We start from the raw sequence: 14982 nt of genomic DNA, 5'->3' as shown, positions 1-14982 counted from the left end.
TCCGCCTTAGGCTTCTCGACGGGAGAATGGAAGTAAAGAACCTCTTATATGCTATGGACTTGATGAGGCACCTACAATGTCATCTATTGGTCACTATAGCTATATCACTCCTGCATCCAGCTGTTGATACCAGGAAAACTGCCGCTGTCGCCATCCAGAGGCAAGTGCACGGCATGGCCGGAGATCCCTCCGCGAAGCAGTCGCTGACCCCTGTACAGACGTTCAGAAATGCACACATAGCCCGCCTTGAAGCGGAATTCAAGGCGGGGAAATGCATCTGATACGCCTGGTATAGCCCTAGTGACATAGCTTGCGTACGCCCATAATAATGCCGCCGTGATCCGGCCGGGGGACCGGATGAGATCCGACAAGCACCATGTACAACCTGGATCAGGCAATTGTGTGTATGAAAGTTTAAATGAGCTCAGTGGCCGTTGATATGGAAATTCGCTGATAAGCTACTTAGCCATCGGCCTATAGTGCAGCTTCTACTCGTTACGACTTAGGCAGAGAGCAGAACCAGCCATGGCGGAATCCCAGAGGGCAGCTACTCGCAATGGCGGGAAGAAGCAGATTATCCTGAATGCCTTTGAGATGTCAACTGTCGGGCATATGTCGCCTGGACAATGGAAAGTGTGTGAGAACAAATCTGATTGTGACTCGTGATTTGCTAACCTCTTTGCTCTCACAGGACCCCGAAGACCGTTCCCCCACAAAGCGCACGCTCGAGTATTGGACCAATCTAGCACAGATCCTCGAACGAGGAGATATCACTGCGCTGTTCTTGGCGGACACGTACGGTGGCCATGACACATACGAAGGCTCGATTGATAACTGTATCCGGCGTGCAGCGCAATGGCCCATGACTGATCCTTCTATTGTGGGTAGTCCTAGCTTTTTTTCAGGCAACATCGTATGCTAACCCAGTTTCTATATAGCCTATTTCAGCTATGGCTGCTGTAACCAAGAACTTAGCGTTTGCTATTACGGCCTCCACCTCGTTCGAGCCTCCCTTCCTCCTCGCGAAGCGGCTATCAACCTTAGACCACTTGACAAAAGGACGGATTGGGTGGAACATTGTTACCGGTTGGAAGAAAGGCGCATTCAAGGCAATCGGACTGGATGAGCCACCAGACCATGACCGTCGGTATGCGCAGGCGGATGAGTACGTTCGGGTTTTGTATAAGTGAGTGCTTAACCCTCGAAGTCAAACTTTTTACTGCTTCTGACAAGGGTAGACTATGGGAAGGCTCTTGGGCCGAAGACGCCATAGTCCAAGATGCGGCCAACGACGTCTTCACAGACCCAGTCAAAGTCCGAACTATCAAGCACCATGGCGAATTCTACCACTTGAAAAGCAAGCATATCGTTGACCCCAGTCCACAGCGGACACCACTCCTGTTCCAGGCGGGAACCTCACCGTACGTAACCCGCTTGAGTTTATAGTGAGCTTTCTTCGCTAACTTCACCAGCGCCGGTTCCCAATTCGGAGCCACCCACGCCGAAGGTATCTTCGTCTCAGCACACAGCCCCTCGGTGCTCGCCCCACGAGTCGCAAAGATCCGTGAGATGGCAAAGGCCGCCGGCCGTGATCCCAACTCCATTAAGTTCTTTGCCAGCATCACCCCGTTCATTGGGCGCACAGAGGATGAGGCAAAGGCCAAGTACGAGCGCGCGAAGAAATACGCCTCCGCGATTGGTGGCCTAGTTCTATTCTCCGGCTGGACAGGCATTGACCTATCCAAGGTGCCCCTCGACGAGGAAATCGATCCAGAGAAGCACTCGCTTGAGGCGCACAAGGTTACCTCCGTCGCGGAGATGCTTACTGCAAGGACCCCAGACCTGCCTAAGCTGACACCCCGAATTGTTGGCGAGATGGCTTCTATCGGTGGACTGGGTCCTGTGGCTATTGGCACTCCGGAGCAGGTTGCGGACGTAATGCAGGAGTGGGTAGATGTTGCTGATGTTGACGGATTCAATGTGGCGTATGTGACCACGCCGGGGACGTTTGAGGACGTAGTTGATCTGCTTGTGCCCGAGTTAAGGAAGAGAGGTCTGTATACACCGAAATCTGATGCAGCCGGAATCACAGCGAGAGAGAAGTTCTATGGCAAGGGACAGAGCAGGCTCCGTGAGGACCATGTCGGGAGTGCGTATAAGTACGACGTCTACAAGGAGGATGCTCCTTTCAATGGTTGATAGAGTAGCGCTTGATAAGTTCTAGTCAAAAGCTCTCTACAGCGTATCATTGCGCCAAATAACTTTTTTTAATTGTATAGACGGACCGTTTTTCGTGAGGCGCTCCTGCCTCGATAGCTGCAAACCGCCTGCACACACAAAACACTATCTCGCCAGCTGGTTTCTGAGCTACCTTGATGCAGTGCGGACCCCAGCCAGTACAAACAGGTCCACTGTCTCCATCTGCTCCAATGGCTACTACCTCAGATAACCCCTCTCGTGTACACGAATAATGACCCCGGAATCCCCCGCCTATCTTCCCCAAGTCGATATCTCCAGGTCTATCCCTAGAGGCAATATCTACGTGACTCGTATGTCCAGGATTATCTCTCAGCGACGGATCCCGGCCCGTGGGTCTAGACTGAATCAGGTCAAGAATGAGGAGAAGCTATCCCTGCACTATCATTCCCGAGGATGATAACACACCCTTACACTATACACCTTGAATGAGGGGCGATAGTTTTCCTGCAAACTGACAAGATGATAGCACGCTCGCTGATTCCGATCCTGATAGCCTCGCTACCCCGAGGTCCGCTGGCTCAAAACGTCACCCGCGGACCAGTTTAAAACGAGCCCGTCTGTCTCCGCCGTGGATTATCGATCATCACATACCGTGTACTACGAGATCTCGTTTTCGCCATGATGGCCGATAAAGGCGACTCCAAATCCCCTATGTCTGACGTCGAAGACAAGGGCCAACCCGGCAATTCCTTCACCTGGACAGCCGACGACGAGCGAGCCCTTCGCTGGAAAATCGACCTGCGCGTCTTTCCCGTCCTCATCGTTCTTTTCATCCTCAACTTCATCGACCGCAACAACTTCGCAAATGCCCGTCTCAAAGGCCTCGAGGAGGATCTCCATCTGACCGATGTACAATATCAGACCTGCATCTCCATCCTGCTGGTCGGGTATATTGCCTTCCAGATCCCCTCGAACATGCTGATCAATACCCTCAGTCGACCCAGCTGGTATCTCTGCGCTGCCGCCGCACTCTGGGGCGCGATATCAGCGGCCACAGCCGGGGTACACAATGCCACGGGTGCTATCCTGTGCCGCTTCTTCCTCGGGTGTGCTGAGTCGGCGTTGTTCCCGGGGAGTATCTACTTCCTGTCAAGGTGGTATACAAGAAGGGAGATGCAATTGAGAGTGACACTGCTAAATGTTGGAAACCTTGTTGCACAGGCGTTTGGAGGCTTGATTGCCGCTGGGATACTGGGCAGGATGGAGGGCACTGCTGGGATTAGGGCTTGGAGGTGGCCGTTTATCCTCGAAGGGGTCATCACCGTTGCCTGTGCGATTATTGCGGGATTTATCTTACCTGACTATCCGTCTACAACGAGTTGGTTATCGGCGAAGGAGAAGCAGATCGCCCAGCTGAGACTTGACCTTGATGTGGGGACTGACACGAGCCCGGAGAAACCAACCCTAAGTGATGCTTTGACAGGGCTAAAGCAGGCGGTCGTTGATCCCAAGGTCTGGCTATTGGGGATATCGTATCATTGTACCATCATGGGCCTTTGCGTACGTCTGATTTTTCACAAATTCTGTATCATGTCTGTACTGACACCATGCACAGTTCAGCTACTTCTTCCCAACAATTACTCAGTCCCTAGGCTACGGCACAACAACTACTCTTCTTCTCACTGCGCCGCCCTGGATTTGGGCTGTGTTGATCGCCCTTCCCAATGCATGGCACGCTGACCGAACAGGCGAACGATTCTTTCATTACCTTGGCCCTGCAGCATCCTGCATCGTGGGTTACATTATTGCAATGACAACGCAGTCCACTGCACCGCGATACGTTTCCATGTTTCTGATGACGAGTACGTCTGCCTTCAGTTACTCCATTATATGAAACCACACCTAGCTAACCTTATTACTCTGTGCAGCCGGATACGCCTCAGGCTTCGTGATGCTGGCCTGGATCAGCAGTACTATTCCCAGGCCTCCAGCCAAGCGGGCGGCAGCAATTGGTATCATCAATGCGATGGGTAATGTCGGAAGCATCCCCGGCTCCTATATCTTCCCGTCGAAGTATGGGCCGCTCTATGTCCAATCATTTGGGGCTGAGTTGGCGGTTCTGGGGATGGGCTGCATTTGCGCTCTAACTCTGCGGACTTATCTGACGTATCTGAATAAGAAGATGGACGAGGAGAGCGAGCGAGGCGAGGGTGACAGCGAGGGTGAGGTTGAGGGGAAGCCGTTTCGGTATTTGTACTGAGGTTGGCTATCTGGATTATAATGAGAAGACAAGCATGTGGTATATAGATGCGAATAATTTCGATTACGAGCATAAGCTCTGCAATAAAAATGAAGGTCAAGATAAGAAAGAAGAATCGAAGAGACAAGATGATAGCCTCGGGGTGTCTCCACAGGATAAGAACGACTGTATGACTCCAACATGGGACTAAACTAAACTAATCTTTCTCATCACTTTTCTTTCTCCAACTCTCCAACACTACTGTGCCTCGATTAGATCTCATCATTAAAAAGTATGGGTACCTCAGGTCGCATCTGGAAGGCTTGTTTATCGTGTCGTAGGAAAAAGGTACTAACTGACACTATAATGAAAAGAAGAATATACGCTGACACCAGCAGATCAAATGCGACGGCGAAGACCCTTGCCACAACTGCCGGTCCCGCGAGCAGATCTGCGAATTCCAGGACAGCAACGACAATGCCTCGAGCAGCCGGCGGTGCGTCGCCTCAATCAGCTTTCGGCATGTCCCAACTGACCGAATCGAATAGGTATGCCGCCTCCTTCGAGGAACGCTGCCAACACATGGACAACCTGTGTGAACGTCTCGAAGGACTAGCCAAGACACTCTCCGACTGCATCGCCACGGCCCAGCGGTCGACATCAATCCACACTTCCGGCGCAGCTTCAATTTCGAATTCGATCTCCCCAGCGCAGCATGGAGAACAGCAGACTGCCCTGCCTCATTTAGAGCCCGTCATCGACATCCCCGAAATCGGCGAGGTACAGGGTAGATCGCCTGGATTCGGGTTGAGTGCTGTTTCTGAGTCGTCCGGGAACATGCAAGGACATGATACCCAGACGTATCCGACGCCGGTTGATGCAGTCGGCCATATGGTTTCGGACTCGTATGGGCGGCTGAGGTGCGCTACTCAATTTTCACCCAAGTAAGCTCTTTACTGACGAGTTTGTGTCTCATACAGATACATCGGCGGCGCAACAAACAAAATGATGATCGAAGCCGTCCAGAGTCTCTCCCCCGGCGGCACATCCAAGCCTATGCACTCCATCCACAAGAACAACGAGATCAGCCTGCCTTTCTTCATCCAAGGCCAAGTTTGGCCGGAACTGCCCTATCTCCCGCAACCGCAAGATGTTGCCCGACCACCGCAGTACGTCTCAGATCTGCTTGTCGGGATCTACTTCGACCAGCTGCACTACACGTTTCCCATTCTATACAAACCAGATTTCATGCGCCGATATCACCTCATGAATACAGGTGCCATGACAGGTGCTAACAGGGACACTGCTGTCGGACGTGGCTTCCTCTCCGTATTCTTTGCAGTTTGTGCTTGTGCTTCGAGTTTATTGCCTAGGGCTCCCGGACTATCCTCCCTTCCTGGGATTGAGTACTACCAGAAAGCCCTCCTTCTGCACTTTTCCTCCTCCGGTGAGGTCTTTCTGGAACAGGTGCAGTGCTTAGGACTGTTGGCTCTTTGCTCGGCTGGCTGGAATACGCTCTCGCAGAGTTGGAGGTTTGCCGGGCAGGCTGTAAGGCTTGCACAGGATTTGGGGCTACATGTTTCTAGTTTAGTATGTCGCCCAACCCTAGCCCTAAATTGTATCCATGTTGTATACTAAACGGAGCAGAAAGGTCTTTCTTTAGACACACCGAACCCGGCTGAATATGTCGAAGCACAGGTTGCCAGGTGTACGTGGTGGAGTGTCTTTACTCTTGATTGGTACGCTCTCTGTAGTCACACAGTGCTGCACTTACTGACTGAAATACGCATAGTCTAATGTCCACCTGCCTTGGTCGCCCAATGGCCATCGATGAAGCCGACTGTTGCTGTGACCTACCCTTCGACATCTCAAACGAAGATCTGGAGCACGGAATCCCCCCAGCACCGTCATTCAAGGGCCACTCATCACAATCATCCCCTATGACAGGCTTCCTAGCCTTAACGCGTCTCTGCCGGATTGCTGCGCGTGTACACAGATTCTACAGCTCCAGTCGAATTCGGGGCCGTGATTCTACACTGTCGGAGGACTGGACCCATCTCCTCCCAACCCTCGACGGCTTCGTCCGCGAACTAGATGAGTGGCTGCAGGAGCTACCCAACGAGATACGCTTCTCTGCGAACTTGACGCAGAGCGGACCGAACCTGACAATGTGTGTTATTGTCTTCATTTTACATTCCGGGACCATCATGAACTTGTATCGGTATGTCTTACCTAGCCCTAACTTCTGGTCCACTTACTCTGCTAACCACGTTTCTATATGACTATAGCCCCCTCGCAGCCCACTATTCCCCAACTATATCATCTCCCTCATCTCTTCTCCACACCCTTTCCCCAACCCTCGCAAATCCCTCCGCCGAATGCATCAACGCCGCCCGCAGCTGCATCCAAGCTGCGGAGCTGATCCGCGAGCGAGTCCCACCGTCGCATTACCTGGCCTTTTGCGTGCAGTATCTCACCATATCCGGAATCCTGCTCCTCAGCATGACGGAAGACGATAAATCGCCTGCCTTGCTTCCGGACGTGAAGAATGCATTGACGTTCTTGGGTGATCTCGAGGCAATATGGCCCGGTGCTAGTCGCAGCCGGTTGATCCTTGATCGGTTATTGCAGAGTCCGCGGCCACGAGCGAGGAATGATACGAATGCTGTAGGTGGGGATGGAGGCGAGGGTGAACCTACGCCTGACTTATATGGTAATGCTGGATGGTTTCCGTCATTGCCCGTACTGGATGATTTGCTCTGGGAACAGTTTCCGGACTCGAGCGAAGTGTTTTTGGGACTGAATAACTTCCCTAACTGACCTTATTTACTATTACCAGTTATCTGGTCAAACATCATAAATTCATCGCAAGCACGTCAGTATATACAATTCATCCAACTGAACCACTACTCCATGCTCGGAAACCTATTCCTGATTCATAATAACAATCTTAATTCCCCTCCTCTCAAACTGCGCCTCGAACGCCTCCTGGACCCTCGTCAGCGGAAACGTCTCCGTAATCAACGGCTTCAAATCCACCCTCTTGCTCCGCACCAGATCAATCGCCTCCTCGTAGCACCCCGGCGTAAACCGCACCGTCCCCTTGAGGGTCAATTCATTTGCCGTTAGAAAGAAAAGTGGAACATTCGTAAGCTGCTTCCCCAGCCCAGCTTGGATACACGTGCCACCAGGCTTAAGGATCGTAAGCGCCATCTGCGCTGATGACTCGGCACCGCTGGCTTCGATGGAGATGTCGACACCGTGGGCTAGATTGTGCTCTTTATTTACGGAGGAGGTAAAGTCCGATGCGAACTTCAGGGCTTCGATGTTCTCAGAATTCTTTGGCGAGAGGATCCCGATGTCTGCGCCGTACGAGAGCGCGAAGTCGAGCCGGGACTGCTCAATGTCGAAGACTAGGATCTTGCGCACGCCGTAGGCTTTTGCGATGGCGATGATGAGCAGGCCGAGGGGGCCGCAGCCGCTGTTTACGTCCATGGTCAGTATTCCGTTAATGTCACCTAACGGAAGTGAACGTACAATATAGCGACGGTCTTGCTGGCATCCAGTGCCGCCCGTCTAGCCAGCTGCACTGCAATGGCGAGAGGCTGGATAGCACCAGCCTCTTTCCAGGAGATGCTCTCAGGAATGGGGACGGCCATGTGTGCCTTGCAGGTGAAGTACTGCTGCAGCGTGCCGTCCGTGGGATCGAGCCCGCAATATTTAAGATCCGCGCAGGTGTTTGGGTTGCCGCGGAGGCAGAACTCGCACCTACATACGCCCAGTCAGCTCTCTCTAAAATGACGAAGATGTGGACGTGTCCGTACGTAGAACACGCAAACCCCGGCTCAACGGCAACACGTTGCCCGACCTGTCGATCTTTCACCTCAGAGCCGACTTCCACGATCACGCCTGCGGACTCGTGGCCGAGAATCAGCTGCTTTGAGACATTGGGATTGTTCCAGTTATGGGCGTCTGAGCCGCAAATTCCTGTTGAGATGATTTGCACGAGCACTTCGTTGGGGCCGGGGTGTGTGATGGGGCGCTCTTGGACGGCGAGCGTGCGGTGTGAGACCCAGACGGCGGCGCGGTTGGTGGGCATTTTGGCTAGTACCTAGTAAGTATTAGATAGATAGAGAATTAGGGTGAGGGAGTCTTGTATGGTCATTGGTGTCTTGTCTTATAGTTCGAGGCGCCTCGGGTCTCGGGCCGGGGCGTTGATTAGGGCTATCTCTGCCTTTCTAAGTATACCACCATTATCTCTATAGCATTAGATATCTATTTACTTCTCTTAAGATTCATCAATCAGCTCCTTCAACCTCCCCATTTCACCCCCCATCCACGCCCCAATCGCCACAATATCCGCACCACAATTCACAAAATCAAACCCCTGCTTCCACCTCCTCGCCGCCTCCTCCGCCCCCAACGCAAAATGCCCCGCATACTTGCCCTTCCCCTTCGCCGCCCTCAACACTCTCCCAATCGCCTCCTGCACTTCGGCGATATTAGGGTGCTCAAAAGCCACATACCCCATCGAGCTCGCCAAATCATTCGGCCCGACAAAGAGCATATCAACCCCCTCCACCCCCGCAATCTCCTCGCAGTTTTCCACGGCTTTCCGACTCTCAATCTGCACAATGACGACTATATTCTCGTTTGCGCTCGTCAGGTACTCCCGCGGCGTCTGGTTGAATGCGCTATGCGCGAACATGGCGCCCGCGCCCCGGATTCCGGTCGGCGGGTACTTGCACCCCGCGACGATGGAGGCTGCTTGCTCCGCGCTCTCGCACATGGGGACCATGATCCCGTGCGCACCCGCGTCGAGCGCTCGCTTCATCATCCAGGGGTCTGAGGAGGGGATGCGCACGATTGGTGAGCACCCGGCGCTCGCGACGGCCGCGACTTGCAGGTGCATTTCGGTGTCGGAAATCGCGCCGTGTTCGCAGTCTATTAGGACCCACTACTCAACCAGAATCAGTAAGTGCGCATTGTAATTGATGAGAGTAGTGGGTACATGAGATGGTAGGTAGTGTAGCGTACGTCTTGACCGAGTCCTGCGACCGTTTGGGCGAGCTGGTAGCCCGAGAATTCGAGCCATTGGCCGACGGAGGGGGCTTCGCGGGCGGCGGCGCGGGCGAGGGAGGACTGGAGGCGGGTTTTCGAGGTCATCTTGTGGTTTGTTAGGTGGCTGTAGAGGTGGTGATGGGAAGTTGGGGAATGGTTGTTGGAGCTCAATGCTTAAAGTATACTGGGCCGGCCGGAGCTCGTCCGAGGCCGTTGGAGTTGTAGAGATACGATTTCATATAGATATTGGTAAGTTTTGTCTGTGGTTATCTGCGTGATTTGTATAGCTTCAGTTTCTCTTGACTCTTGCGGCTGGAATGCATGTAGAGTGGTGACTAAAATGGTTGCTAGAGTCCACAATGTAGTCAATCTGTACACGGTAAAATTGAGCATAACAAGCTGCTCAGACTCACCTATATTATCATTGTTTGCAACAAGGTCCCCTGCCATGAAGGGCGAAAACAAGTTGAAAAAGGTAGTATCGTCCATGGGAAAATCCTAAAATTACACGAAACAAAATGCTATGCTACAATTCCCGAAACCAAACCCTCTCACGCAGGCTTTTACGGCGCCTGACTCAACTTCGCGGCCTCTCCTTTTGCCGCCGCCAACATCTTCTCGTGGTCCAGCTTCTTCTGTCGAATGGCAGCAATACGCTCTCGGTCCTTGATGGCCTTCTGTGCCTGCTGCCCGATCTTCTGCAGCTCCTCCTCCTCCTGCGCAGTCGGAGCCACCTCCTGTGCCCCCGTCATGTTCTTCACTTTGTTCCAGATATCGGTGTAGGTGAGGTTGCGGATATCAACGGTAGCCGTCTTCTCCGACGCAGACGGTGCGGGCGCATGCTCGTCCTTGGCCGTCGAGGTGTTCACCGACGCCGCATTGCTGAGCTTCTCTGCGAAGTATACCGTCAAAGAGGCGGGCCCGTCCTGTATATCGGTCTGCTTCACGGTCATAGGGACACCCGGGTTGTGGTACTTGAGTCGGGCGAGGCAATTCCGCCAGAAATGCCGCGCGCCTTGGTGGCCGCCGTAGATCTTGCGGGCATATGTGAGGTGGAGGCGTGTGACGGCTGGGAATTCGGGGGTTGCGGTAGCGGCGGAGGGAAAGATTGCGGCGCCTGTTCCGACACGGACATTGATGATCTGCGTGGGTTAGCGGTGGACTATAAACTTGGTTCGATTTGACATATGCCAGTGTAGAATTTTCTTTAAGAAATCTAGGCAGATTAATTCGATTTCGGGGAGAATTACCCTCTGGAGAAACTCGTTAGCAGTTGAAGCTTGATCGGGATCAAGGACGTACAGTTTTCAGCTTCCGCAGACGCTTCATAAAGTTCGGCATGATGGCGGATTTTGCGCGGACACGCGATACGCTCTCTCTGAGGGATGAAGGAGAGGTATAGATCGTGAAACCGGGCTAGACGTGTGCAATTGATGACTGTCGACTCCGTCGAAAGATTGTCGGCGAAAAGAAACGGCTCCGATATGCGCACGTGACACGAGCAGTGGTGCCACAAGCAGAAGGCGGTGAGTGACTCCGCGTCCCACATATTCTTTTCACGGCCTTTGATCAGGCCGACCCCGCGGTCTGGAAAACAAGTATTCCTGACTCATTTCTGCCTCACTTGCTTCTGGGCTGATCTATACAGTTTGCAACTAGCAGACTACACAGAGAGCCATGGCCGCCGCCGCTGCGTCCGCAGCCGCGCTCGATCCGGGCAACAGCTCCAAGAACACCCTCAAGCTTGAAAACGTCTGCCCCTCCAAGCCCTAATTCTGGATACAAGCTAACACTGGATGTATACAGACTGAGAAACGAGATGCCCTCATCGCCATTGAGAAGAAGTACCAGGCCCAATGGAAGGAAAACAAGGTCTTCGAGGTCGACGCCCCGTCTCTGTCGGAGGTGCCTGCCGGCAGCATGACCGCCGACGAGCTCCGTGAGAAGTACCCCAAGTTCTTCGGCACCATGGCCTACCCATACATGAACGGTACCCTGCACGCCGGACACAGTTTCACCGCCAGTAAAGTCGAGTTCATGGCCGCCACTGCCCGTATGGAGGGAAAGCGGGCTCTGTTCCCCCTCGGTTTCCATTGCACTGGTATGCCCATCAAGGCCTGTGCGGATAAACTTTCCGATGAGGTTAAGAAGTTCGGCCAGAACTTTGAGGGCTACAAGGATGAGGATGAGGACACCTCTGCTGTCGCTGCCCCTACCCAGGAGGTCAAGGGCGAGCAGCAGGAGAAGTTCTCCGGAAAGAAGAGCAAGGCCGCTGCCAAGACCGTCAAGATGAAGTACCAGTTCCAGATCATGCTTGCTATCGGCATTCCCATCGAGGAGATTCACAAGTTTGCCGATGCCAACTACTGGCTCGAGCACTTCCCTCCCCTTGCTATTCGTGACCTCGACAGCCTCGGTGCTGGTATCGACTGGCGCCGACAGATGGTCACCACCGACGCCAACCCATACTACGACGCCTTTGTGCGCTGGCAGATGAACCGTCTGTACGAGCTTGGCAAGATTCAGTACGGTAACCGATACACCATTTACTCGCCCAAGGACGGCCAGCCTTGCATGGACCACGACCGAACCGAAGGTGAGGGTGTTGGACCCCAGGAGTATACCGCTATGAAGCTGAAGGTCAAGGAGTGGGCGCCACAAATTGCAGAGCTCGTCAAGGGTAAGATTGAGGATGACGCCAATGTGTACTTCATTCCCGCTACCCTGCGACCGGAGACCATGTACGGTCAGAACTGCTGCTTCCTCGGCCCCAAGATCGAATACGGTATCTTCAAGGTCAAGGAGAAGGAGTACTACATCTGCACCAAGCGTGGCGCCTGGAACATGGCTTTCCAGGGCACCTTCTTCGACGAGAAGAACTTCCCCAAGACCCAGGACCAGCTGCCCACCGTCCTGACCGCTCCGGGTTCCGCGTTCGTCGGTACCCTCATCAATGCCCCTCTGTCATTCCACAAGGAGGGCGTGCGCATCCTCCCCATGGAAGGTGTTTCTGCTACCAAGGGTACTGGTGTCGTCACTTGCGTTCCGTCGGACTCTCCCGACGACTACGCGACTCTGCTCGATCTTGCCAAGAAGCCCGAGTACTACGGCATCCAGAAGGAGTGGGCCGAGTTAGAGATTTTCCCTCTCATTGAGACGCCCACATACGGTAACCTCACCGCGCCAGCCCTGGTGAAGCAGCTCAAGATCAACTCCCCCAAGGATGTCAACCAGCTCGCCCAGGCCAAGGAACTGGCCTACGGTGAAGCCTTCTATAAGGGTACCATGATTGTTGGAGAGTTCAAGGGTGAGCCAGTCAGCGCTGCCAAGGACAAGATCCGCAAATCTCTCTACGACAGCGGCGATGCTTTCGCTTTTGCCGACCCCATGGGCAAGGTTGTCAGCCGAAGTGGAGACGACTGTGTCGTTGCCTACCTCGGACAGTGGTTCTTGAACTACGGTGAGAACGATAAGGAGTGGCAGGAGACTACCCTAAACCACGTCGTGAACACCCTCAACACATACTCCAGCGAGACGAGGAACGGTTTCGAGAAGAACCTCGACTGGCTCAACCGCTGGGCGTGCGCCAGAACCTACGGTCTCGGCTCTAAGCTTCCCTGGGACCAGAAGTTCCTTGTCGAGAGTCTGAGTGACAGTACCATCTACATGGCCTACTACACCATCGCACACCTCTTGCACGGCGACCGCTACGGTAAGACGACTGGTAAGCTCAACATCAAGGCAGAGCAGATGATCGATGAGGTTTGGGATTACATCTTCTGCAGACGCGATATCAGCGACGAGCTTGTTTCAAAGAGCGGACTCAGCAAGGACGCTCTTCTGGCCATGCGAAGAGAGTTCGAATACTGGTACCCCATGGACGTCCGTGTGTCCGGAAAGGATCTTATCCAGAATCACTTGACTTTCTTCCTCTACATTCACGTTGCCCTCTTCCCCTCACAATACTGGCCTCGCGGTGTTCGTGCTAACGGACACTTGCTTCTGAACGGTGACAAGATGAGCAAGAGTACCGGAAACTTCTTGACTCTGAGGGACTCCGTTGACAAGTTCGGTGCTGATGCCACTCGTATTGCCTTTGCTGATGCCGGTGATGGAATCGAGGATGCCAACTTCGAGGAGACCGTTGCTAACAGCAACATTCTGCGTCTGTTCACACTCAAGGAGTGGATTGAGGAGGTCGTCAAGGATGAAAGCCTCCGCACCGGACCTGCCGACCACTTCTGGGACAAGGTCTTCGACAACGAGCTCAACACTCTTGTTCGCGAGGGCAAGAAGAACTACCAAGAGTGAGTCAACTAAATACCGATTTGAGTCCGAAGCTAATCTCTTCTAGCACCAACTTCAAGCTTGCTCTGAAGTCTAGTCTGTACGACTTGGTCGGTGCCCGTGACGCCTACCGTGAGGCTGCCACCTCTGCCGGCATTGGAATGCACCGCGATGTGGTCCTCCGCTACGTTGAGCTCCAGGCACTGATGATGTCGCCCATCGCTCCTCACTGGTCCGAGTACATCTGGCTCGAGATCCTGAAGAAGGTATGGCCATAAACCACGATGATACAAACTCAGCCCTAACTCATACAGCCCGACACCATCCACCGCGCTCTATTCCCCGAGGTAGCCGAGCCTTCAGCCGAGCTCTCAGCTGCCAACAACTACGTCCGCGCGACCGCCTCCAGCATCCTGTCCGCGGAAGCCAACTTCGTCAAGAAGCTCGCCAAGGGCAAGGCCCAGAGCTTCGACCCCCGCAAGCCCAAGAAGATCACCATCTTCGCCGCGAAGAAGTTCCCCTCATGGCAGGAGAAGTACATTGACCTCGTCCGCGAGGCCTTTGACGCCGTCTCCCTGTCCATCAACGACAAGGAGCTGAACGCCAAGGTCGGCAAGCTCGGCGAGATGAAGAAGGCCATGCCCTTCGTTCAGGGTCTCAAGAAGCGCCTCATCGGCACCAAGGAGGCCCCCGAGATTGTCTTCGACCGCAAGCTGCCCTTTGATGAGTTCGCTGTCCTCAAGGAGATGTCAGTAAACCTGAAGAAGACGACGGGCGCCAAGGAGATCGAGGTCGTTGCTGTTGATGAGGGCGGCAAGACCGGTGAGGTCTTGGGCTCTGGTGAGAAGCGGGAAGGTCTGCAGGCTGAGAATGCTGTTCCTGGCCAGCCGACGTTTAGCTTTGTCAACGTTGAGTAAGTGGTATACATCTAGATATGCAGATTACATTTAAGCGCAATTAAAAGATTTATGATGACCTACTTTTGATGGGAGCTATTCTATAGACTAGAACGGGCCTGAGTCATAGAGCTTGGCCGGGCGTCACTTCCAAATGATTTATTTACCTACTGCAGTAACACTGCGCCGATTCTCTGCTACAACCCGACACCTCATTCTTCTAATTCCACTTTTCCACCTACTCTCTTCCATATACTCTCTTCCATATACTCTCTTCCATATACTCTCTTCCATATACTC

At 53.5% G+C, this 14982-nt stretch overlaps 6 protein-coding genes across 6 annotated transcripts; 3 read left to right on the top strand and 3 right to left on the bottom strand.

Annotated features, from left to right (window-relative positions):
- Nucleotides 1–470: 470 nt before the first annotated feature.
- BDW74DRAFT_184485 (LLM class flavin-dependent oxidoreductase) lies at nucleotides 471–2199 on the top strand (the record flags this gene model as incomplete). The annotated part of the gene is made up of 5 exons (XM_073730824.1): nucleotides 471–633; nucleotides 692–880; nucleotides 939–1186; nucleotides 1239–1421; nucleotides 1473–2199. The coding sequence occupies exons 1-5, from the start codon at nucleotides 526–528 to the stop codon at nucleotides 2197–2199; spliced, it is 1455 nt and encodes a 484-aa protein (XP_073589459.1). The 5' UTR covers nucleotides 471–525.
- A 711-nt stretch (nucleotides 2200–2910) lies between these two features.
- Nucleotides 2911–4459, top strand: BDW74DRAFT_164556 (uncharacterized protein; the record flags this gene model as incomplete). Its single annotated transcript, XM_073726279.1, has 3 exons — nucleotides 2911–3759; nucleotides 3815–4061; nucleotides 4128–4459. 3 exons carry the CDS (start codon nucleotides 2911–2913, stop codon nucleotides 4457–4459), a joined length of 1428 nt encoding a protein of 475 aa, XP_073589458.1.
- A 2904-nt stretch (nucleotides 4460–7363) lies between these two features.
- BDW74DRAFT_164555 (NAD(P)-dependent alcohol dehydrogenase) lies at nucleotides 7364–8537 on the bottom strand (the record flags this gene model as incomplete). Its single annotated transcript, XM_073726278.1, has 3 exons — nucleotides 7364–7919; nucleotides 7976–8206; nucleotides 8263–8537. The coding sequence occupies 3 exons, from the start codon at nucleotides 8535–8537 to the stop codon at nucleotides 7364–7366; spliced, it is 1062 nt and encodes a 353-aa protein (XP_073589457.1).
- Nucleotides 8538–8726: 189 nt separating this feature from the next.
- On the bottom strand, nucleotides 8727–9710 carry BDW74DRAFT_184479 (HpcH/HpaI aldolase family protein; the record flags this gene model as incomplete). The annotated part of the gene is made up of 2 exons (XM_073730823.1): nucleotides 9476–9710; nucleotides 8727–9395 (listed from the first exon to the last, which is right to left on the bottom strand). Exons 1-2 carry the CDS (start codon nucleotides 9602–9604, stop codon nucleotides 8727–8729), a joined length of 798 nt encoding a protein of 265 aa, XP_073589456.1. The 5' UTR covers nucleotides 9605–9710.
- Nucleotides 9483–10937, bottom strand: BDW74DRAFT_141738 (mitochondrial 54S ribosomal protein mL61). Its single transcript, XM_073722602.1, has 3 exons — nucleotides 10802–10937; nucleotides 10779–10780; nucleotides 9483–10642 (listed from the first exon to the last, which is right to left on the bottom strand). The coding sequence occupies exons 1-3, from the start codon at nucleotides 10838–10840 to the stop codon at nucleotides 10063–10065; spliced, it is 621 nt and encodes a 206-aa protein (XP_073589455.1). The 5' UTR covers nucleotides 10841–10937; the 3' UTR covers nucleotides 9483–10062.
- A 239-nt stretch (nucleotides 10938–11176) lies between these two features.
- Nucleotides 11177–14703, top strand: BDW74DRAFT_164553 (leucine--tRNA ligase CDC60; the record flags this gene model as incomplete). The annotated part of the gene is made up of 4 exons (XM_073726277.1): nucleotides 11177–11251; nucleotides 11306–13806; nucleotides 13854–14052; nucleotides 14101–14703. The coding sequence occupies 4 exons, from the start codon at nucleotides 11177–11179 to the stop codon at nucleotides 14701–14703; spliced, it is 3378 nt and encodes a 1125-aa protein (XP_073589454.1).
- Between the last annotated feature and the right edge of the window lie 279 nt (nucleotides 14704–14982).

This window comes from Aspergillus multicolor, assembly GCF_047715735.1.
Source record: "Aspergillus multicolor strain CBS 133.54 unplaced genomic scaffold BDW74scaffold_1, whole genome shotgun sequence".
Taxonomy (NCBI): Eukaryota; Fungi; Ascomycota; class Eurotiomycetes; order Eurotiales; family Aspergillaceae; genus Aspergillus; species Aspergillus multicolor.
Note: the sequence above shows the minus strand (reverse complement) of the source record. Positions and strands in the feature narration are given on the sequence as shown.

Excerpts from the sequence above, each read along its gene's own strand:
- BDW74DRAFT_141738 (XM_073722602.1), bottom strand. The coding sequence starts at position 10,840 with ATGCCGAACTTTATGAAGCGTCTGCGGAAGCTGAAAACT.